The 25,237-nt window shown below is 45.4% G+C and overlaps 2 protein-coding genes across 2 annotated transcripts in view; one reads left to right on the top strand and one right to left on the bottom strand.

Annotated features, from left to right (window-relative positions):
• Pvr (PDGF- and VEGF-receptor related) overlaps positions 1-17,725 on the bottom strand; it is an 82,322-nt gene extending 64,597 nt beyond the window's left edge. The window contains exon 1 of the mRNA XM_050183035.3: positions 17,205-17,725. Coding sequence (XP_050038992.1) covers positions 17,205-17,286 — 82 coding nt within the window. The 5' untranslated portion in view covers positions 17,287-17,725. The remainder of the gene's footprint in view (positions 1-17,204) is intronic.
• A 31-nt stretch (positions 17,726-17,756) lies between these two features.
• On the top strand, positions 17,757-21,192 carry Pomp (proteasome maturation protein). Its single transcript, XM_050183053.2, has 6 exons — positions 17,757-17,846; positions 18,253-18,347; positions 18,434-18,494; positions 18,556-18,657; positions 20,298-20,391; positions 21,063-21,192. Exons 2-6 carry the CDS (start codon positions 18,253-18,255, stop codon positions 21,128-21,130), a joined length of 420 nt encoding a protein of 139 aa, XP_050039010.1. The 5' UTR covers positions 17,757-17,846; the 3' UTR covers positions 21,131-21,192.
• Positions 21,193-25,237: the final 4,045 nt, after the last annotated feature.

Below are 25,237 nucleotides of genomic sequence, written 5' to 3'. Positions count from 1 at the left end.
TAAATATGAAATAACATACTCATTACAGTCTCATTTTCCCTTTATTATTTACTTCTCTCCACCTTGCGGGTTTCCACAGAACTATTAGGTCTAATTCGAGAGCTACAACGTACTAAAATTAACAAGAGAGGCCTTGATTAGTACCAGCCTTTCCCATATTTATAATACTGTTCTGACACTGCTATTAATTATGCTAACACATGGCAGAAAAATGCGCACAAAACATGTTTAAGCGAACGTTACGTTTTCACACACACACACACACACACACACACACTCTCTCTCTCTCTCTCTCTGGCAGAAAAATGTGCGCACAAAACATGTTCAACCGAACGTTACGTTTTCACACACACACACACACACACACACACACACACACACACACACACACACACACACACACACACACACACACACACACACACACACACACACACACACTCTCTCTCTTTTCTTTGTTTAACAAAAGAACGTCCGAACAGGTAAACGTGAAAGAGCTTTGCATAACCAACTCGGCGAATCTCACACCCTATCAAACAAAACAGAGAGCAATTGCATGCTATGTCTGCTCAAACAAGATCTGAGGCTGGATTCATAAACCTTTTAGTTCGTAAGTGGCATTTTGCCATTGGCCGGCTGCCTTCACTAATAATATGTCGGGCATCGTGATTGGCGCCAATTCGTTCTGACGGACAATTATAGCATAACAGATTTTTTTGTGAACGCGGGCCCTGTTTCGCACACGCCGAAGTAACACAAGTGGCGAGGGCATGGTGTTGGTCTCACTGTCCTGATATCGCATATCGCGTTTGCAATGTGTTGCATCGACCAAGTGAAAGCACTGTGTCGCTCAGAGACCCCCTTTCCCGTTATCTCCTGCGATAGATGTTTGTCTTGCACTCTAAATCGTTCAGAGACGCCCGTGAAAGTTGTCAGTGGACGGCGCCTATCCTTTCTCATGATTCGCAGACAACCGGTAAGGGTGACGGGGTTAAATGCGCGTTGTTCTCGTTGAATGAAACCTCTCTCTCTCTGTCTCTCTCTCTCTCTCTCTCTCGGTGTGCGAATGAAAATGTCAGAACAAGTTGCCGCCATTCCCCAAATCTTCCGTGTAAGTGATATCCTCAAGAATGAAATGTATATTGAACACGGAAGCAACGGGAAGCCTCGGACGGCAAGACAATGATGACGGATGAGCTCCCCCCTAAATCGACGAAGCACGGAAACAAACTTGTACAGCACAGAGAAAATTGTATATCAGTGGATGGGGTCGCAAAAATTGTTGGCCTCATGTGAGAATTAAAAATTAAGTTTTGCGGGCTTTACGTCGCGGCTAGCCGTGAACAGGTGAGAGAAAAGTATTTAATTCAAAGCCGACATGCATGCATGGTCTAGAGTCAGCCTTGATTACTGCACTGCGTGGTTCATTTCTTCGACACGGCGGACCTTTCCGCCGTTCTCGCGCTGCCTCTTCGAGGCAGACCTGGCGAGTAGGACTGTATACGTCAAGGTGTGCTTCATGTACACGCCGCCTTCGTGACATTCGTTCGTATACCTACCGATGTGCATCGAACCTCCGAAGCGCAAGACCGGAAGGCTTCGCGGTCGCAATTTTCCAGTTAGTCAGCCACGAAGGGCACCTCGACCCTGTATGCAGACATCTCTGTAGAGTCGTAAAACTACGCCATCGGTGCGCCGGCGGCGGCACTATAGTGCATCAAGCCGTGACGCTCACGGTGGCAATGGCAGAACGCGGCGACAAGCGTCGCGTATACGTTGCTCGAGGTCTGCACCGTTGTCGAAACGCTTACGAAGATGTAGCTTCGTCCTTCCGAGTATCGTTTTCAACGGCTTTTTACGCTTTCACCGCAAATTCCCCGCAGAAATATTCGAAAGTGTGGCCTTTTTCTTGTGCGGCAACAAGCCAAATACGAAGAACCGAGAGAAGCCGATGTATTCGGTTGCGAGGCGCAGAGTCGAAGGAGTAAAACTACGTGGTCGCGATCTCATAAGGGAAGGGAGAGGGAGGGGGGGGGGACATATCATTCTTATTTAAGCGGCGAGTGCAGCTTGTATTTATGATGAAGACCGGGAGATTAATCTTTCGAAAAATAGCTATCCTATGTAGTGTAGATGTCGATGGATCAAACGTTCTGAGAAGGGAACGAAACGTCGGCCCTTTGTCAAAACGCTGGCTCCGACAACATGCATTGTTCGACGACTGTTGATGACTTTGTCTCCATCTTCCAATCATCTGTCTTATTTGGCTTTGTCCCTTGAGGTTCTTCAGAAGACATGAAGATAGAATAGATTTCATACTAAGATAGTGTTTCACCTATATATATAGAGTGGGCGACACGACACGCGACACAGTATGTCACAGATAAAAAGAAATGGCGGTGGGATTGGGGGCGGGGAGAGGGGGCGGTGATGGGTAGCGAGGACGTTAGAAACTGCCCATCGTTTATTGCTTATGTATACGGCCTTCAAAATACCTACGTATAATAGGGGAGGTAGTGTCCATTCCCCTTCAATGTAGCCCCGATTTATGAGGACAATGTAGGTCTGGAGATACAATGGGTTCCCTCTCCCATCGCTCGATGTAAGCGTGGCAGACATTGCAATTAAGATTTCTGCAATGTAGCACGATAAAGGAGTGCCATCATGTTGGTATATGGTACGAAAAAGAGATATTAATCAGTCTGTAAGGAAGCTGCGGCGGCTATTGTGCTCTGGACAAAGCTTTTTCGAAACTCTTTGCCTCTGTAGTGAGCAGGGGGCACACAGGATAACATTATGCTGAACCTGTTCTGATGAAAAGGTTATGCTTCCGAAGAAAGTGTGTCAACAACATATCGATTCGTTGCTTCACAATGAACTGTGCAGTGTCGATTACACGCAACTCAGATTGCGCGCTTTCCGCTCAGATCACTGCGTCATTACTTTGCCACAATGTCGGAGTTTCGGACATATTCGCCTCTCTCCTGACAACGTTAAACCAGCTGGACTCTACCGAGGCCATTTATTTTAGTCCCAGATATTCGAACCGTGGGTCACAGCCGTCGCTGGCGCAAAAAGCTATTCGTACACTGTAGTGCACCTCTCGAAGTGCGCCGGCCTCAGTGTGTCCTCATCTGAGAGACAGTTACTGCGCTGCACTTTACCCCATGTTTTTCTTTCCCAAACACGAATCTCTCTCTCTCCCTCTCCCTCAGTGACCATTTACAATCCTCCTGTGCACCCTCCTGCGCGCACGCAGTTCTCGCTCTCTTCATCTTTCCCTCTTTCTATTCCTCCTCACCCTTGCACGCCGTGTAAGGCAGCAAACCGAGCGCTTCTCTAATTCTCCTTCCTGCCTTCCGTCTCCTTTATCTCTCTCTCTTTAAAATGATAAGAACGCTTCATACTAGCTCTTCTTCATCATCTCTATAATGATCTTCATCTCCATCGCGCGAGTGGGCGCATCACCAGCGTGGACTGTGCCCAGGGTATACTTCGCCGTGTCTCTCGGGCTCAATAAAGGTCAGCCCTTATTGTGACGTCACAAGTGGGGGAGGCGTTTCTTCGTCTACCGTACTCTGCACGCCTGGCCATACTCCATAGGGCTTCGTTCAGGTCGCCGCTTGTACCCACTGTCCGCGAGCATGTAGCAGGACGAACAGCCTGGCGCTTTCTACCTTAACCATTCCGACACGGCAAGCCGTACCTTCCCTGATCATCAGCGGCCACCAACGTGATCCATAACTTATTATTTTCCGAACTTCCTCGATCGGGCGCGTGGTATTTCCAGTAATTAAAAACGCGAACATTCGCCGCGGTGGGTTAATAAACATGGTGTTCCATAATGCCGAATACGAGGTCTCTACGACGTCTCTTATAGCTCCCGTGTTGCTGTATCAATAAATGAATTGCACAAGTTCTGCGGTAGTTCGGAAAAATTATGCTGTGCTCGATGTGAAGACAGAATATGTATTTAGCGGAAAAGCTCTGTTAGCGCTCGAGAAAGTCCCCTAACTGCGGAATACCAACAACTGAATGTGATTGAGTTTGTTCTCAGTATACGAAAGCCGATTTTTCTGGCGCTAAGCTAGGTTTTCTGCAATTAGCTTACCCTCTTCAGATTAAAAAAAAAGAAGAAGAAAGAAACGTTTTTCCAGAATGTCTCATCGCCCATGTGCTGCATCAACCAGAGAACAACACGGCGTATTTCCTGCTGTAATTGAACTGTCCTCGGAGCGGACAAGCCATAATAACGCGATTCTCACTACCGTCAGCGGTAACAGCACACGAGAGAGAGAGAGAAAGAGAGAGATACGAATACAGGAAGGCAGGGATGTTAACCAGTCAATAGTCTGGTTGGCTACCCTACACTGGGGGAAGGGAGAAGGGGAAGAGAAAGAAGGGAGAGAGAAGGTGTAGGTACGTGTACGGATAGCACTTCAGTTAAAGTCGCTCGAGCAAACCAGAAGTTCTGAGAAAACACAAAAGTGCCTTCACTGTCTTCTGAGCCGATGATCGGTCGGGACGGTGCTCTAATATTGTCTGTTCACTCAGAGGACGATCGTCTAGTTTCCTCAATGTGTCGGACAAATACTGTCTTTGTGCTTGAAATTGAGGACAATGGCACAATATGTGGTCAATGTTCTCCTCGCATGCGCAAACATCACATGCAGGACTATCAGCCATTCCAATTAGTGCTGAGTAGGCATTTGTGAAGGCCACTCCAAGCCATAAGCGACACAGAAGAGACGCTTCACGCCGGTGCACACCGGCTGGAGGTCTGAGTTGAAGTGACGGGTTTAGTCGGTGCAGTCTTGTGCGCCTTGTATGTACGGTATTCCACTCTGCTAAGGAGATAGTGCTTGCCAGAATGCCAAGTTGTCTCGCGGCGTCGGTCCTTGAGAGCGGAATGGGGACGCAGCGGTCTTCTTGGTTTGACGTCCGAGCTGCCTTATCGGCGTCATCATTACCAATGATACCGCAATGACCTGGTATCCACTGAAAAGAGATATCATGGCCTTTTGCTCTTAAGTGATGGACAAGTTCCGCGATTTCGCACGTGAGCTGATCGTGAGTTCCATGTCGGAGAAATGAATGCACACATTGCAAGGCCGGCCTTGAATCGCAGAAGACTGCCCATTTTCTAGGACTTTCAGTATTTATCACTTGAAGCGCGTCGCGGAGAGCCGCGAGCTCTGCAGCTGTAGACGTAGTGACATGGGAAGTCCTGAACCGCTTGGTTATTCCCATTGCTGGTATAACTACAGCGCCGCCGGAACTGGTTGATGTAGTTGATCCATCAGTGTAGACGTGTGTGCAGTCGCTGTATTTCTCGTACAAGAGAAGTAAAGTTAGTTGCTTGAGCGCTGATGATGGCAAGTCCGACTTTTTCTGAAGTCCTGGGACTGTAAGGTTCACTTGAGTACGGCGCATGCACCATGGAGGAATAGAAGGCCTTGCCGCAGGTGTGTAACCTGACCTGAAAGAGGCACGGTGCGCGAAGACAGTCGCACTGAATGCACACGAGCGTGGGCATTTCTGATTATAGGCTGGCGCTGTTATCTAATGGGTATACGGACGAAAGAGAGAACAGCACACGAGCGTGGGCATTTCTGATTATAGGCTGGCGCTGTTATCTAATGGGTATACGGACGAAAGAGAGACAAACGCCAGTCAAAGGTCGTGGTGCCCGCTCTGCATTTAGGAGAGTGATAGCGCAGCGGATAAAGTCTCCCGCCCTCGGAAGGGAGCGACTGCGCCAACCGAGCTACGCATTATTCCGAACTACGCACTTACATCGACTGCCTTCGGTGCACGTCTTCGTTTACAGACGTAGGGAAATATCCTTCGTTTCATGGACGCGCGGCAGCGCTGTATAAAATGCAACGCGAGGGTTGCGCAACTCGAAGCCTTCTCAGCGGTAAACAAAGAATTCATTCGTGACGTCATGCTAGAAGATCGATATTTCAATTGCAAAGCAAGCGGTAGTGATGAGGACGCAAGCGCAACTGTCGCCGTCGCCGCTAGGTCGCTCATTGGCCGGCTTTTTCGTCTCGTTGTGTGGGGCTATCCGACTATAGTGGCGAACGGGACGATCCAGAGATGTGACGTCCCGCTCGCATCACGCCGTGCGACCATGCCTGTTCGTGCTACGTATGAGCCGCCCGTGTCTATGTGTCTTCCATTTTGCGTGTGTTTTGACTTGCGGCAAGAAACATGTCTGTTAGCAAGCCCCAACTAGGCAAACAAGCAGTCCTGTTGCAACATATTTCTAATATCAGCTTGCCATGGGAGGGAGGATTCAGACAGAATTGAACGCCAGACCTTTGCATTCGCGAAATGTTTACAAAGACATGAAAAAAATAAAGAAAGAAACATAGAACACAGACTGGTGGTATGTGCATGTCCGGTGTACCAGGCAGCTGGGCTCGAGAAACATTTGCTTCGGAAAAGAGCGTTAATACATGGTTGGAAAACTATTATCTTTGATTTTACGAAATAATGAGGTCTTCCGAGATGGCTTATTGTTTCAATAGACGCGCAAGAAAAATAAAAAAATAAATAGAAGGATGATCAAATCGCCTAGAGAATCAATCGCAGCAGCAATTTCAATAAATGCTCCTAATAATGGTTTTCAGTTTCCAGTTAACCACGTTCATAGTGAAAGCCAGTTACGTACCGCCGCAACGCGGGTGTGGTACTGACGCCATATGATATAATGGTCACGGTTCCACGTAAAACAGTGTGCGCATTATCCGGCTACTTATCTTTCCTTCCTTTAATTGCGGGCCAAAGAAGACGCCTGTATATAACCGCGCGGCCGTAGGACAATGTGAACGAAACAATATCAGTATTTACCTCGACGCGCTGCTCGCTACAATACGCCAACGTTTGCTCCATCCCTTTGAAGTGTCCTTCTAAAGATAAGAAACTCGCCAAAGAGGCTCGAACTGGCTATAGCTTGCATCCACATTTCTTCATATACAGAAATGTCGCCCGTTTATCGCACTGCTGGTACTTCACACCTCTCTCTTGACGCAACAGATGCACCCTCCACTAACAAAACCATACGCTACAGGAAGCGCCGCTCCAGGCGTATATGACGTCAAGCGCCCTAAAGAGCAGCCACACTGAGAGATTCCGGTCGGTGTGGGCGATGCTCGACAGAGCGGCGAGGAGAATCGCTGGCTTCCTGCACGTCCCTTCATATCAGCCTTCACTGGACACCTCTTATGAGTCATATAACATTTTGCCCTCTTTATTGCTGTTTATGCCGTGCTGGTTTCTTTCTGTCTATCTCTATCTTCTGTTTTGCGAGCATCGGGATTGGTGGACGCAAGCTGACAAGGTGAAGGGCGCCCCTTTCCCTGCCACCACAGTACATTATGAGCGTCAATCAATCGACAGTGTTTTTTTTTTTTTTTGACACTTTATCGCGTAAGGGTGGCTTGCAGTACACACGGATGAAATTGAACAGTTGGCTGTTCGCGCTTTCCAGATCATACACATACATCCGACGTGGCGAACGGAACGATGAAGTGTGCTTCTTCCCTGTAGAGGATTGTTCTGGGGGGCCGTGGTATTTCCTCGCTTAAGTTTTGAGTGAAACGTAGTTGAAGCAGCAAGTTTTGTGATGAAGGCTACAATATACTCTACAGGACCACAACTTCAACTTCGTCACTTTTCTGTGCAGGGACGTCTTAATTGCTCAAATCGCTCGCGGTAACAATATTTTCGTATTGTACAACGTAATTTAACTAAACTGAGCACGAGCAACTGAGCATGAACGCTTTGCTAACGCGAATGTGCTGTTGTGAGGTCTGTTCCACAGCCACGAAAACAGATAGCCGCGGGGAAATAAATAACTAAATAATAATAAAAAAATCACTGACTAAATTGCAATAACAAAACGCGCTTTAGTCTTCTACACGCCGAACGCGATATATGTTTCGCAGATATGAAGTTTTCTGAGCTTCACAGCAATGCGCTCTCTCTATTGCCGCAGCATGTGTATACATGGTGACGAATATGAACACGCCGAATCGTGGTAACTAATACTCAAGGAGATTAGCAGAGCTTTATATACGGTGTGCCGCAACCCCTCATCCTGGCCACCTGCCATCCTTCGAGTGTACTATATAGTTAATCCATGTTGTGCTATGCATGTATTATTAGACACTCAAAGCTGTCAGGCGGGCGATAAGGTGTAGCGCGATAGCGTTGTCGGGGCTAAGCAATATTATGCATAACATGTTTCGCGATTTGCAGCGCTATACAAAGGTGTCGTGTTTATTACGAATTACAGTGGCCACTGTCTCCCACGAACTTTTCGCTCACACGTCTATTTGCGGACGAGCCAGCGGTGTGAATTAACGAAGCTTGGGTTTACACACTCGGGGACGGTGCTGCAATATTGCATCAGTTAGAGCAGCAAGGAGATCGTTGAACTATCCTGCAAGTCGCCTTACTCTCTACGACGAATCCACGCAGTAACCACGCAATCATGTGTGTGACGCATAGGCGAATACAAAATTAAGGTGTTGAAGAAGTAATAGAGAGACCAATTTTAACATTCAGGGCTCGCCTTCACAAAAGTAGTTCTCGCGCTGCAACTGCTCGTAAGAGCAAATGCGAGTCAATCGTGATGTTCGACAAGTTATTGGCGAAGGTGACCGGCCAATAGCAAGCAACACTTATACAAATGAAAATATTTGTGACTACGGCGACCCATGCGTGTCCGAAGGCTCTTATCTCCAGTAGACTTATCCGTCCTGAAACTTTATTGTATTTCTTTTTTGTTTACACGTCACGGGAACAATCCTCGTTTCTCGAAACTTCACAGATTCCTTAGCTTTAGGAATCGGAGACGAGTGATTTCTGGTTTTCTACTGAAGAAAGAATGAAACCTCCAGGCCACAAATAATCATTTCTCCGTAACAAGGCTTTCACCGGCAGCGCCGTTGTAAGTACGCTTAAGAAAAAAGTGCGCATTATCGCACGGCACAAGAAGGAGCTTGAAGCGCTTGGTGACAACGCATTCATTGACACTGTATACACGGATCGGCTTAATGATACAGCGCCCTCTACGGAAAACACGCATTGCGAACGCTTTCTCAATAGACGTTCTTTGTGTTCTTAAAGAACACTCTTACCATGGCTCACATACCTTTTTGTTATTGTTTACTGCGATAAGAAACTTACCACAACTAGCAAATCCGGGCACCTGGCTGAACCAACTGACGACCCGTCGGTATACCCGTTGAGGTAGCTGCAGTCACGTCGGTGTGTGTGACCTCGCGGTGTGTGGCGCTCTATAAAGTTGTCTACATCAGTGCTAGAGCTATGTGCCACAGCGCTTGTGCAATTAGCCAGGCTCGCCGTTTGCTGTTGTCCTTTTTTTTTCTTTTCGGGTCTTGACCTCTGCATTGTCCCCTGAGAAAGCGATATATCGGCGCGCCATCCATGAAGCATTCAGCATTGATGCGTTGAATAGCGTTGATTCTGGTTCTCGTTATGACCTCGAGTGACACTATGTTCTTAGTTTAGAGCTTCTATTGTCGTATGTTAGTTGCCTGCCATATTTTCTTTTTCTTTTTAATATAGGTTACATGCTTATCTTGTCGCCTGTTTTGGTAATGTATTGTTTTGTTATTCACTCCCCTCTATATTGCCTCCGCGAATGAGGGTACGCAAATAAATAAATAAATAAATAAATAAATAAATAAATAAATAAATAGTGTTGGCTGAGCAGTGCAGGCATCATCCGAGTTGCCCTGACTGGGCAACTGGGTTCCGAAATGTTTCCTGACCTTCCGAAGCACTAACCTTCATTTATCAGTAAGTACTCGTCCGTTAACTGCTGTACACTATTGGGAACCTCCTCGTCATGCTAAACGAACAAAGACAAGAGAATGAAAAGGCGAGCACATAGGATACAACGAAACGCAGCCACTGTGCACTCGTACGTGCGCCAGAAACCTTTACTCACTGATTTGTTCATTGGAGCTTTACGTCCCTAAACAACACTCTGGCTATGATAAATTAATTCTGACCACTTGGAGTTCTTGAAAGTGCTGTTACATCTATATACACGAACGTTTTTGCATTTCGCCGCCGTCGAAATGCGGCCTTCCTTGGTCGGCAATCGAACCTACGACCTCGAGTTTTGCAGCAGAGCGCCATATCCACTGAGCATCTGTGGAAAGTGTTCCAGAAGTGTAGACGATGATTAATGCAATAGGGAGGAAAGGTCAACAGGACGCCACGCACGATCGCGAGATCTTCGTCTCAGCCAAGGCCGCACGCGATCTTCTGAGGTTCCCTCTGACGCACACTGCAGCACGGTCTCGGTTTGCGTGGTCTCAGCCTACGAAGTGCTGCACTATACGGGTGGGCGGAGCGAAACGGAAGCGCCAATCACTCACTTCCGGGGCGCGCTATCGCGGCTTCTGCTCGCTATATCGAGGATGGGCCGGCTGTGAGCACACTTGCGACTCGTTCCGCCCGAGCGCGGAGGGCTCTGACGAGCTGGACGAAGACGAGGAGGTGACGTGTTCGCTTGGGAGCACCGCTTCGATGCCTGCGGCCCAAACAGTAACCGAGCAGTTGGGCGTAGAAATCTTGTGAGCCTGCGAAAGCCGATGCGACTGAATCGTTTGTGAGGCAAGAACAAGGAAGCAAAGGCTAAACAAAAATTTTTAAGTGCGCTAATTGGAGGTTGGAAGCCAGATATCTTCGCTAGTATATACGTCATCACGGAGAGGATACGTTACGTGGTAACCGTACATCTACATAAAGATACATAAAGAAAGAAACAATATTTAAAGCAAAGTACTGCATAGAAAGTATCATAGTTTTATCTCACTCTACATAGCCGCAAACACAACAGCGAGACTCTCAGCTTTGCAAACTCGAGAATCATTTTCGTTTGTATATATACTTGAGCATTTGGAGGAGCGATGAAACGTTTTGAAAGGTTCATAGAGCTCGAGGTCTACGAAACGTTGCAGTGACTCTCCAGCACGTGGCTCGCCACAACCCATATCGCGTAACACCGGTCTGTTTGCACAACTGACAGAATATTCTAACCAAAACAATAAAAGAAGTGGTCGTGATGACGTCAGCTTTCGTGGTAAAGGCAGGATTTCATTCAAAAGTGTTCTATTCTACAGACATTCAGCGGACTTCCTTTTAAACTTTATGAGGCCCACGCAGTAGTGGGGGGCTCCCTATTAATTTTGACCACCTTGGGATCTTTAACATGCCCTCAGTGGACGGGACACGGGCGTTCTTGCATTTCGCCCCCATCGAAATGCGGCCGCCGCCGCCGCCGCCGGGATTCGACCCCGCGACCTCGTGCTAAGCAGCGCGACACTATAGCCGCTAAGGCATCACGGCGGGTGTTGAAGATGTTTATGTCGGCGTGTTTCACATTGACGTTTCCATGTTCTGTTGCTTTCTCCTCTGCCAGTGTGCAGGCTGTGCCCGTGCCCGGAGCCGCGTTCTGTACGTGTCTGCCGGCCCGACGTATATTGAGCGTCCCAGCTAACGTTATCCAAGCTGTTCAATAAAAGATAAGATGAAAAAAAAAAAAAAGAAAAAAACGATTTTAAGACCTACTGTGTTCGGTCGTCATACGTGTGATGATTGAACGCCGTATGCCTTATAATTGTATCATGCACCGTGTGTTTTTTTTAACGTTTTTTTCTTTTTCTTTTATCCTTTAGAACCTTGGCTAACGTTAGCTGCAACACACGGTATGTATGTTGAATAGATGAGTAGGTACAGAGTGAGTGAGGTCTTGGGACATCGCGCACCTCTAGATGCCCTCTGTAAGCCTAGAAGACCATTTCAGATACGTAAATAAAGGTGCTTTTTTACTCGGCTCTACCGGTTCCGCTCACATCGACGTACAGCAGCTCCAGTAACGTCAGCCTATATACGCTCTCTCTTCACAACAGCCGATATACCTGTTGCGGTTCTGCACGTCCCGGCGCGAAACAGGTGCTCAAGCGGGCTGCGCGTTTGTGTACATGCATTCCTGCGCTCGCTAGATGCTTCAACGCAAAGCAGAGACCCGCAATCGCAGAGTAAGCGAAAGGGACGCACCAGAAGCAGCAGCTAGTATGGCTGCATAGTTGCGTGCGCGCCGCGAACAGAAGCTGTCCCACAGAGAAAGGAGGGGTGGTGAGCGTCTGGCCCGCCAGTCACAGATCGTCGCTTCCCGTCTTTTGCTTCTTCTTCACGGTCAGCTTGCTTTTCTCACGGTCGCCTCGTCGAAAACGCACGCACCTCCGAGCACACTCTGTGACAAGCGTTGAACACCAGACAAGGGGCATCCCTGTCTTGGGATCGCGCAAATACACAAGTTTGTTTGAGCAGTGGCTCAGCTATGAGGAACGTAGTCCATATATTTTCGCACTTCTTGGTAATAGTAATAACTTTCGTCGGATGAAAGGACCGGGAGGGCGTTATATAAATGAGAGAGATCATATGTCGCTTCGTGTGCTGATTTCGCCTCAACCGGAGTTCAGAGGTACCGGAGGCCAGCCTTGTTTAGGAACTGAAAGGCAACTTCAGGGTCCTCAGGGCCCGTATTCACAAAAGCCTCTCAAGCTAGAATTGTTTGTTAGAGGCGAGTTCAAGCCAATCCTGATGCTGGACATATAATGAGGGAAGGCAGCCAGCCAATGGCAAAGAACACGCTCGAAAGAACAGCTTTGTGAATTCGGCCGCAGAGCCAGAAAAGACAATTTCGTTTCCGCATTTACAGTTCTCGTTCACTCGTTTTATTCTATCAATTCGTTCAAATCGAGCAGTTTGTTCAGATACTGTGCTTGGTAAAAAAAATTAGAGGACGCTTAAGATTCACCTTTACAAGTGGAATGCGATAGCATTCAAAGACCCCTGACTGCTTTTCATGCTTCCCGGCAACTGCAGCTTATGTAACCGTCACGTTTATCGGGAAATGCTGGCGATGAACGCTATGCACGAAGGCAAGCTTTCTGGTAGAAATGCGGCCTCTTGCGTGGGTCGATCTCCTGTTACTGTTTCGCACTTTTAATATTTCAGTCTGAGAAGAGATAACATAAAAAACATGCGCTGTAGATGCTTTCTTTTTTCTTTCAGCACGTTTGTCTATGGGCTGCCGTCCTCAAAATTTCGAGGAATACTTTGTAAAGAATGAAAGGCAAGGTATGAGCAACTTTGGCAGTAAAAGAGTGGTTGGGTGTGCGTGGTTCGGTATTTGGTTCGAAATACTTTTTGCTGAAGCGACGTCCGACGCTGGATTTTCTGCGACATGGAGCCCTTAACGCTGTTGTGTTGAAATACATGCAACAGCAACAGAAGATAGCATTATGGCAAATAATATCTTGAGTGTTACACAATTAATAAACACAAAAATGCTGAAGTCGGACTGTTGATAGTTCATTCATGTATATTACACGTCTACGTCAACATAGACACCGAGTGGCGTCGGTATCTAGGGGAGAGGGGTCGTAGGCTGGGACTCTGCTGCAGTGCCTCTGTATTTGATCAAAGGAGGAAGGACTTAAAAGCGTTTTCTCGCTCATATTGAGGGATATGGAAAGGCGGAGGGAATAAAAACACTAATAAGAAAAACTACAAGACACGGGAGCGTGCCTTTGGGATAATCCTACTTCTCTAAAAAAAAAAAATTTTTTTGTGCCTTTTGTGGCTTACCTTGTCACCCGAAGACAATCGTGATCGATCTGTGCACACTTCATTTCTTTAACGCTGCGCTTCCGGTACTTTCAGGTTACGAACAGCTCGCGCATACCAGTGTCACTCTAGCTTTCCTGGTAGGTAAGTAGCGAGTACAGGGTCTTACTTAAATATATAAAATGAACGCAAGATATACGATGGTTATGGTTAGGGGCAAAATAAGCCCCAAAGGGACTGACTATATACGAAGCCTTCAAGTGCACTTCGTCACATCTAGTTTGACCTAAACGTGTAATCGTGTAACTAAAATGCCAGAAGGCAAGCTGGTGGCATCATTCCTTCCCCGAACTGTCCAAAAGCTTTCAAAACGTGTGTTTCGGCTTCAACGGCACTACTACCGAGAACGCGGCCATCTTGGTTAGGGCAAGTCATAGTAGATGCGTGGGACAATTCGCGGTTACTGAATTTTTGCAAACGTACAACGCAACAGGCGTCACGTCAAGTTAGGTGAACATTGAAAACATTATTCTGTAGCCACTAATAAACTGTGTGAAAATGAAGTTTTGCTACTAAAGAGTCCACTCAATGCGTCTCAAACAGGTGTCACACGGCGCTCTTTTGATCGCGATCGTGCCCGATCCGGATCGAATTTCTCGGTCGCGATTGGCTTCTTTGCTCAATCTGCGTAAGGGAGCCAATTGCGGCCGAGAATTTCGATCTGAATCGAGCTCAATCGCAATCGAAAGTGGCCGTTTGACACCGGTATTAGAAAACGTTGTTCGTTATAAAATCCGCCTAGAATACCTCAACAGGCACGTGCACGATGACACCGAATTGGTGCAATCGAAGTACGATATGCAAAAAAAAAAAAAAAAGCGTCGGCGTCAGACAATTATACTTGGCTTGTGTAATTACCTATTCACAGCTTAACTGCTTGCGTATACAACGTTGCTACCGCTCACGGAATGCAGGTATCTAAAGGTGTTACGTGTTTCAACCTGGGTATGAAGGACGCTTTCTGACAACACAATGGAACGGCACACGTACCAGTCGCCCCTAATTTCGGAGAGCAATAATAATGCAGTGGTCACTCCGCAAACAGCCTTTGTTTAGGCATTCGTCAACGGCGTGTTTCAAATTAGGTGTGAAGGCCGCTCTCTGATAAAAGAAAGTGTTATGGTTTCACAGTTCCGACAAAAGATATATATATGTTAAACAAAGGAATGTAAACTGGAAGAAGGCAAGGACGACGATATGCATATTTTGTTTGTCGCCCCATATGCATACGCAGCGCGGTTACCGCGTACACAGCGCGGACACGCCGTTAAAATCCCGAGAAGGTGCTGCCAAACACTAGACAAACAATATAGGCCAGCATAATCCAAAATTCCTTGCGCTCGATTTTATACCTTTCGTATCCACCATTCACAGTGGGCCGATCCCGGCGATAACGTGGGCGGAGCACTTCTCGGACCACTGACGAAACACGAAGAGGAAAAGCGTTGGAATAATATGGTTACATTATACCAACCCTGTCCGGAATGTTTCTTTCTTGATTTTTTTTTTTCGTGGATAATCAAGCACGTCCTTACCGGTATATACCGTGCCCTGTTCTTTCAATGCCCGCGTTTCGGTGGAGCGTCAACTGAGCGCGGTGGCATAACGGAAGCGCATTTGTTTATTTCCCTTTCCATCTGTCCTCGACGGCGCACTTACTTCCTACTTTTCATATTTTTCAAATAGAATCTTGGAAGCGCAATGCGGGAACGTTAAGTTATGATGATTTATCGAAGGGGAATTTTATTACACGCGTGCACTGGAATTTTCTAATAAGATGCGGATTCAGTGACGTAATATCGGTTAAAGCGCACCATCGGGAAATGTGTTAGCGTGGTTATGCCATAGAGACTCTACAGTTTCTTGGGTTATGCCCATCACGTATTGTACATGTTGCACGCAACAACTGATGGTAACGTACGACTGCATCCACAAACCGTGCGTCTCCGGTGCGCCTCGCACCTATGCCGAGAGTATATTGGGACGAAACGCTTATACTTACCGCGACAAGTCCATAGTACGGCCTCAGGGATGATTCCTTCGGACAGCAAAACTACTACACGAAAGGATGTAAAGGAGAATTTAAAGATTGTGTGGTATATGGCGATGAGGACAGAAAAGTGTACGCGTTGGAAGAAACAATTAGCCGACGGGTCATTCACAGCCTTGCGTCTGGATCCATGGCTGGTAAAATCAGATGTATAAGAACCCCGTGGCCATATATCTGGCAGTTTTTGAAAGTAAAGAATAAAATGGTGGAATTTGAACTGACCTTATCTGGTTATCCGTCCCATTACATCGTCTGCCTTCCAGCGCCGTTATATTTAACTCTCCACGTCTGACATGAAAGGCAAACGTTTCCGGCAGCTGGTATAAGTTACACAGAGAGCATTCGCATTAGTTGAAAACACGGCAGTGCCAAGCATTTCTGCATTGTGTACGCGAGAAGCACAACGATCGAGTGTGCTCATAAGACTTGATTAGTAGTATTTCCGAGCGCCAGGGAGAATCGGCTCTACGCTGTACATACGTGCCGACCAACGCATTGATCGCACTATATATATTCATTGAAGTATCTGACGAAAACGAATTAGTATATAGAATTAGAATTAGTATATAAGTCTTGAGCATCACTCCCGAACGGACGTCACTCGGCAGAATATATGGATGGATGGATGGATGGATGTTATGAGCGTCCCCTTTGAAACGGGTGCTATGGGTTGCACCAGTAAGCTCTTTTTCTTATTTTCATTAATCTCTTACTTATCTTCTTTTTTTTTAGCAGTAATAAAATTCCCAGTATCAAACTTTCTGAACTCTTATACGCGCCACTTACCGGTCCTAATGTGTGTGATCACCGAAATATCAGACAGCCCGCAAAACACATATGCGTTCAACGCGTTATTTTTATGTCTGGTGATGATGGTCGTAACACACAAGCATGCGCGCCTAAGGCGAACCCCAAAAGCATATGTGTATTCCTTACAATAGGGAACTCGTTTAGAATACGAACTTGTTCATATAAACGAGTGGCCGATAGTACATTTAAATTTTTTTATATATATATAGTTGAGCAGCAGCGCGCTAAGCAAGCTGCTGAACAAGTTTTTCGGTGCGCTTGGTTATCTCTAATAGTCTTCGCAAGTAGAGTCGAAGTAAATAAGTGATATGCGAAACGAGCGAACTCTCGAAGAATTGGACTGCTTGTTGATATAAAGCACACACGGAAACTTTTTTTTATGTATCTAGAAAGAGCATCAAGTGAATTATTTAAGATCTCTTTCAACTAAGTAAAAGCTCAGCAGCAAAATGTAATTCCGAGTACCATAAACTCGGAATTTCAAAATTAATAAATGGCAGCGGTAAATAAAAACAGCGCATAATTTTTCTTCTCGTTATTATAGGCACATTTCGCGTCGATTCAGCGTTGATAATCATCAAAGGAGCGTATATATACTTACCGTCTCCGACGTGTGACGTCCGGCACAACAACGAGAGGTGTATCAAAATCCAAGTTTGAGCGACGGCTACACATGATGTCATTCTCAGGAGAATGTGGAGCGTTCATCTGCTACGACAAAACGAAAACACGCGGATCGACGCTACGGCTCTCCGAAGCGGTCCAACATAGCGTCACGCATAGCTCCGGTCAGCGAGGAGCGAAGGCCGAGTCCGACGTTCAGCTGATGTTCGAGAGCGGGGGGCAAAACCGCGGACGAAAGTGGAGCGGGCGGCGCGCTCCGTTCCCGTTGCTCACGTGGTTCTTGCGCCGCTGATTAAACACACCGCGCCAGCAGACGCATACAAAAAATAAATAAAAAAAAAAACGCGCAACACTATGCAAGCTCGCTCTAACTTACTGGTGACCAGTGGCTGTCTGTAACGTGCGCTTGTCTGTGAAGCTCTCATGTTTTGAAATAATAGTTATTCCATGCAAAATATTGCGAGATATAACGAAATTTTCGCTAAAATACACACTGGCTGCAAGAGAATCGAAATCGAAACCAGAACGTAATCTAGGTGGCGCTGTGGGTGACAAATTTTGTTTTATTTGTTGCTTCGCCGGCCATTTTGTTTAAAAGCTGCTTGTTCACTGCTCGAAGGTATGTGCTTCACACGCTGTATTTGATCTTCGGAACTCTCCAAATTTCGTCGTGTTTCCTGTATACAGTAGTTGATAGTAATGCCATGTGCGCAAATCTCTGCTAGATAGTTAGAGATTTGTTTACACCGAGCTGCAAAACCGAGTGGTTTCTCCGGTGAGCAGCTTGGCGAGCACATCGGGTGTCATGTTGAACGCCACGATGTTTTCAGATTAGTTATTCCACGTGTGTTCGTGTGATTTCTGTGTATATCTTGATGTATGTATCGATAACCGAAAAATCCCTTACTGTAAAGTTACTTATGATTTTACCGTGCTGGCGTTTGAATGAGCGGAGGACGATTTGAATATGCTTTGGCTCTCGTATTAACACTGTACACATCGTTTCACCGTTGTTGTTTTGTCAGATGAATCTTCCTCCGTTAAGGCCCACGAACTCTCAGAAGAAGCCGGCGTCAGTGGAGCATGGCGACTATGGTGTCCACGATGTCATGCTTCATGGGTGAGTTGTGAAGGGCGGCATAATTTCCTATGTTCTCGAAAATGTATCGTCGTTGCTTGCTAAATTCGATTGTTTTGTATCGCCAGGTTTCCCAGCGTGAGGAACAGCCTCGCAAGCTCCCATCCGTTAGAGGAATCGGAAAAAAGCGTAAGTTTTCTTTGCTGATGCTGTGTCTTTTTGTACCTAAATCGTTTGCCTTACTTTATAGTTCGAGGAAAATGCTAGAAAGATGCAAATGGCGACGGCTAGATCCATTCAGGGACTTCATGCCCCTCTGAAACTCATGGTGGAAAGGAAAGCAGCTTTGCAGGTAAGGCGGCAACTGTTTACGTTACAGTGGCATCAGGAGTTTAGCAATGGAAGATGCAAGAAATTGCACCGCGAAATGATTGAAATCATCGGAAACCTTCCAAAAAAGCTTTCCAATGTTTGCAGCCTCATTCATAAATTGTTTGCAGCGAATAGAAGATTTCAGCCATACAGCTTATTTGAAAGCTGCCACTTGTACTTAGAGCTCTGTCACAGGCAGCTGTAAGTAAGAAGGATACACCTGGAAATGCTAACAAGGCCTCCCAACGTTCCTGGTAGAGGGATATGTCGATCCATGTGACTCACTGCCCCCTTCCCCTTGAATTAAACTTGCCTGATGATTAGTATGCTGAATAAAGCTCATTTGGGCATGTAGGATGGCACCGCATTTGGAGGTGATAAAATTTAACTGTGGTTAGCAGTATGTTATGTGTTCTCCTCCATCACCTGCAATCAAGAGTGCTGTTTACACGACCGTATGGCTGCCCTGTATTTTGAATGCCTATAAAACTAATTAGATCCACGCTAGAGTACACCAATGTGGTGTGGTATTCCTGGACTTAAACATTAACGGTCTAAAAATTACCCAAGAAAGACTATTGCACATTATATTCTATCAATCTGACTCTCTTTTGTTCAAAACAAGGTTATTTCGCTTAAACATTTTACGAACATTTACCATGTGAAGAAAGATAAAAAAAATTGAAAACATTATTTGCACTTATAAGTAGTCACACCGGCCTAGACATTGACGAACAGTAACTTGTTCCTATCAATTGAATGCGAGCAAAACACAAGTTGTTCTGCAAATCCTTTGGTCACAAGGTTAAAAGTAGTCCTTACAGTTGCCAAATGGAATTGACTGCCTGTTGAGGTAGTAAACGTGGGTACTGTGGGTGCATTAAGTTCTACAATTGAATGTATGTATTCAGAAGATTTAATATAGCGAAGATTTCTCCTGCGTTTCTTTTTCTGGGTCTCATTGCAACGTCATTACTATTTACATGTTATGAACATTCAAGCTGGTTCATCACTATTTTAATGAGTGTTGGTGTGTTTACCAGTGCTGATTGTCGCTTTGTTTGGAAACATTGCTGGCTCCTTTGGCCCTTTCTGAAATGAACAACAAATTTTCGTTCCTCACAATTGGGCTCTTTGTAAGTGAAGGCTGGATTGTTTTGTTAGATGTGTAAGGAACCGTTACATTACAATATATGAACTGAAAAATTACGTTATTAAGTTCTTTTTGTTTCACTTGGCTATTGGGCCAAGCGCCATAACACATTAAAGAGTACGGTTAATTGTACAATCAGTTGTTCAACACGTGGCTTTCTTAGTGGTTTTCCTGTGGGCCACTGGTCATTTTAATCATGTCCACTGTCAGTAGATTGGGCATAACGTCCCAAAGTAACATGTGCTATGATTATGAGAGATGCTTTAGTGGAGGGCTTTCGTTTAATTTTGAGAGGCTGATCAAACATTAAGTCATTATGAGTAGTGTGTCTTTTTTTTGGGTGGAGCTCTCAGTCCAGGACTTCATTGCCAGTGGCCAGACTGCCTGGGGTTTTCTAACGTGCTCCAAAATGATAGCCAGTGTTTGGGACCTGTACTGTTTCTCAACTGAACTGCCTTTTTCAACAGATTGGCAGACTGCCATTCTTGCCAAGTTCCAACACCATGTTGGAGGCACTGGATGGTCGAGATGAAACCATCACATTTGAAGACCTCTACAATGGTGCGTCACCTACACACCTTTGTGTGGATATCGCAACATTTTTTAAGGGATGTGCAAGCCAGAGAACTATGGTAGCTAATGGAGGAGCCAGTGCTGGTGTTTTGTAATGTTCGATTTCATTTTCCATTCTTGTCATTTGGTGTGCTGAGTATCCGATCTCAGTGGTAACGGCATGTTAGTTGTGTGAGCCAATGGTGAACAGTGTAAAGAGTGGAAAATAAAACTGAACTTTAGAAAATATGGTCCCAGGTGTCAATAGCATGCCCATGATCTTGCTTACTGATTAGTAATTAATATACTTCATTAACATGGCATTGATGATGTGTGAGCTGGAAGATTGTATGAAGCATAAAGGTTTTTCTACCAGGCCCTGGCAAGGGTTGTCCACAAAAGTGGTGTCACAATTCTAGGCAGTTGAGCTTGAGCTGAAGCTGTTTCTTTCAGTGTCTCCAAATCTTTGGCTAGGCCTAACTTTTAAATCTAATTTCTACAGCTACACAAAAGTTTTCAGATTATTGATTAAAGTAGTTCACATTTGCTACATTGTAGACATATAGTGCTTGGCTTCAAGCCCGAGGGTACAAAAATAGAATAAAAATTTGTTCCTCTGAAGTGGTAAAAAAAGATGTGGCAGTGATGGCATGTAATTGATGAATACTGTTGTCTTTCAGAGTTCTCAGAGTCCGAGGTGTTGCGACCTCCTCAACTGGTAATGGAAAAGCACTTGAACCTGCTCTGAACCAAGAAGAAAGTTCCCTGTGTAAGATTTTGCAAATAAATCTACTTTTGAGCGCACACAAATATTTCTCTTTGGTGTAGCCCTGTCGATCACACACTAAAACATATTTGTACATTGAAATACAGATACAACTTTTCTTTTTTGGGAAGCAATTAAGAAAGCAATGGGTCACTCCTGATTATCACAACCTGTAAACAAAAGATGATGTCATCTGACCACTAGGATGAATAAGCATATGCAGTATATTGTTTCTAGATGGGCGTTCTCATTTCCTGGATACAGGTCTGCTCCTTGGCATTAGTGCTATAGGTATTAAGAGATCCTTTGTATACAAAGTTTCCACAGCTATATAAGTGACCTAACTGAATTAGAGTTTTCATTGTGATAGTAGACAGCTTTAGTTTAGCGTGCGCTATAGTATAGTGTACGCCAAGCAGCGCACATTTTTTACAGTTTTAGTTGGCCTGCAAGATCGTTGGATCTCAGAGGCCATATGCCGTCGCTGTGGCTATCTCCCGACTGTAGCGATAGGTGGTGCTGACATCTCGAATGTTACTTTCGTTACGCTTCGACTTGTTCGAAATGAGAAGCGTTCTCGAAAACACCGCAAGGTTATCCATAATACTCTGTTGTTGAAGCAGCCTGAGACTAAGTGAAAGCCGTTTAAACAGTCATTTGCTACGAACGAAGTGCATTTTACAAAAGCAACGCCAAATTCAATTTGAAGCGGGCAGCCGAAACCGCCGCCATGTTTCACGCAAAGACAGTAACGCTAAATCTGAGAAATAGCGTGCGTACGCTATATGCTATGGGTCGTTTAGCGTTCTGCGCATGCGCAGTGACGACCCGCTATTTTATAGCGTACCCTAAAATAAACCTGTCTGGTATGTGCTGCAAGGACTCCTGTCGCATTTGATGCATGGCTTAACTCCCAGGAAATTATTGCGATGTCATGCCAACAATGAAATATATGAGCAGAGGCCCAAAAGTAACACGGGTTCTTTATTCGAATATTTCCTCAGACATTTCAAAACATTTACGTTTACATTTACATTTACAAAACATTTACATAGACTTGTCCTGTGCATCCGGGTGAAGTGGATGCCACGCTAGCCTACACCGCTGGGAAAGAAAACTCCACTCAACCTTGACAATAAAAGCTTTTTCTCTCTCTCTCATTTCAATATGAAATCAAATAAAAAATAAGCCATCAAACTACATGATTGATGACGAGGTGTGCGCACTTCTGCTTTGATCAATGTACGTTGCCACCAATGCCTCGCAGGTGGTCATTGTCAGAGACTTTAATGTAGACATCTCAAAACCAAATCTCACAAAGCAGTACTTTCAAAGTGATAAATGAAATAAAGGTTTTTTAAACTGCACTGAAACGCGTTTGTGTCATATATCATTTTGAAGAGCAATGTGCGTAATGAGCACACATCATGGGATCAGTGTGTGACAAGTTCCCCTACATTAGGTGCAACATTTCTACAGCTTCACTAACCAACTACCTTCACACGAGTGGACTGGTGGAGATTTTTGTTCTTTCTTACTTTCTTATCCTCCAGTCAGTCACATCACTGATGTTTTCTACTTTTGCAAACCACCACGTGTTGTTCTCTGTTAAATAGAAGGCAAGAGAAGTCCTTCCTTGTATGTAGAATTCGAGATCGGCAGGTTTTGCGTTGCGCCTTCCCTATAAGTTGACTTCCAACCAGCTTTTCCAGAATGGCATTAAGCCAAGTGATAAACAGCTGTAAAAAAGGATGTGCTGGGCTAGGATACATGTTGGAATATATGTGAAGCAACACATTAGTGAAGCGGTAAAATAAAATGCTTTCCATGCATACAATTTTCTTTCATCCTATGCAACATGTAATCTCATGCAATGCTTATGTCACAAATTTATTATTAGACAACTTTTATGTTTTGCGTTGTCTCTTGTCAGAGCGGCACATATTCACTCTGGAGGATTGGCGAAGAATGGCACACACCTAGTGGCACCTACCGAATGGCTAAATCAAAGAAAATTAAGTAAATCAATATCTCAACTATAATGCCTTACTCTATTATAGGTTGTGCTTTAGATACCTGTGATCTGATGTATGTACTGGTTTTACGTAAACATTTTTTTGTTACGCAGAGCAGAGGCACATTAATTGCACTACATTATAGGTCAGCACAGGGCCATAATTAAGGGGGCGTTTAAGGGATCCTCACCTCCTCCCCAAAGTTGTTTTCGTGCTTTAACTTTTTGGGTGATACTAAAATATATACATGCCATCACGGCAACCACCAATTGCCAAAATTTTTCATACACTAACTTCCCTGATATTACTTCCCTCCTCTTCCTTTGTTCAAGCCTTCCCTTTTACAAGGCCACCTTTGATTTGATCATCGACACTAGGGGCAGCAGTTGCGAGCGTGCACGAGCGAGCCTTTACGAAGCCTGCCAATAAGCATCTACTATTCCCTGCACAGGTGCACTCTGGTTTTCGTTTTTTCCCAACTCTTGCACATAGCGGCTGCTGCCACTACTGGGATTTACATCTATGTGCTCTGTTTGCATCATGCCCTCAAATGCTGAACTCGTGAAGCACCTTGACGCGCTTGAAAGTGTTCTGCAGGGAAAACTGGCTACTGTGGTCCAAGAAATCCTTGCGAGCATTAAGTCAAAGATATCTACTGAACCTAAAACGATTGTTGAAAGACTTTGAGGAATTCCAGGGGAGCCTGGCTTACTTAAATAAAACTGTTGAGGAATTGAAGTTTGAGAACGAACAGCTGAAAATTGCGAACTTGAAACTTACAAATAGAAACGCAGCCTTGGAAAAGAAAAGTGAACTAGAGCAATACTCACGCAAAATTATTGTTGAGCTAAAGGGTGTGCCCTGCACTCAAGGCGAAGACTGTGGCAATTCTTCAGGCTGTCGGAAGTAAAATTGACTGCCTTGTATCGAGGTACAACATCGACATTGCCCTCAATCTGCCTCAAGCCCGAAAAACTTGATTGCAAGGTTCACATTGAGGGCAAAGAAAGCAGAATTCATAAGCAAGGCTCGTAAGGCATGTCTTTAGACTCGTGATATGAGCTTTCAAGGAACAGAAAGCCGATCTAGGTCAGCGACCATCTGACACAGGAAAACAAAGATATTTTCTAAAGCTCTATCTCTGAAAAAAGAAAATCACTGGCAGTTCCTATGGACAGACTGCATAAGAACACTGACAGCAGGGCTTTTAGCATCTGAGACGAGACTGATCTGAGACTTTTTATTAACCATGCATAAAAGCACTTCTTCGCTTCTTCCAACATGGTTTACATTGCAAAGAATTATACATCAAAGAATTACATCGCTACGTGCCGCGGAAAGGCCTGAAATTTCAATCCGAATGCCGTTTCCCTCTTCACTCGCGGCAAATCCGCCCGGAGAGGGACGGTGACGTAGTCGAGCTTCTGCACCTACGCAATCATGTCCGCAGTGTGACGTCGCTCGTGGTGAGACGCAGCTTCAAGAATTACTCAAGACAACATCTGTTATCTATGCAACCTGTTGCTTGAATCGACGAATTGAAGTTTAGAGAAATAATAAAACACACAAACAGAATGTCTGCATGTTTTTTGTTTTACTTCGCACTGAAGCAAGAGAGATGTACTTCCGCTTCGTCTGCTTGTTCGCACGGTCATGCGGTCATGTGCGCAGGTACCAGAACTATGCCATTTTCCACCGTGTTCCAGCACGTGATCACGCTCTGTGATCCGTTTGTTCTGCCTCAGTATTCGTGTAGCTCTGAATTATACCGCCAGTCATGTTTCCTTATGCACAGCGTGCAAAATCATGCGCTGCACGAACAAGACAACAGCTTGCGCGCGGCGCGGTCAGCAGAAATGCGTATCACAGGAAAAAAAAAGCGAGGAGAAAAAGGAAATTAAGGCATGTGACATGTCACGCGATCCTCGAGGTCTGGTATGGGAGAACGCTGGGAAGGAATTTCGCTTGCAAAGGCTAGACAGGGCGAGTGGAGAGAGCATCTTGCTTGGCAGTGGAGCCCGCCTGCTGAAGTCAGGGGTTCGTGGCACTGAGATATTTTTATCTCGGCTATTAA

This window comes from Dermacentor andersoni, chromosome 4 (genome assembly GCF_023375885.2).
Source record: "Dermacentor andersoni chromosome 4, qqDerAnde1_hic_scaffold, whole genome shotgun sequence".
Lineage (NCBI taxonomy): Eukaryota > Metazoa > Arthropoda > Arachnida > Ixodida > Ixodidae > Dermacentor > Dermacentor andersoni.
The sequence above is the reverse complement of the archived record's forward strand: the minus strand, read 5'-3'. Positions and strand labels throughout refer to the sequence as shown.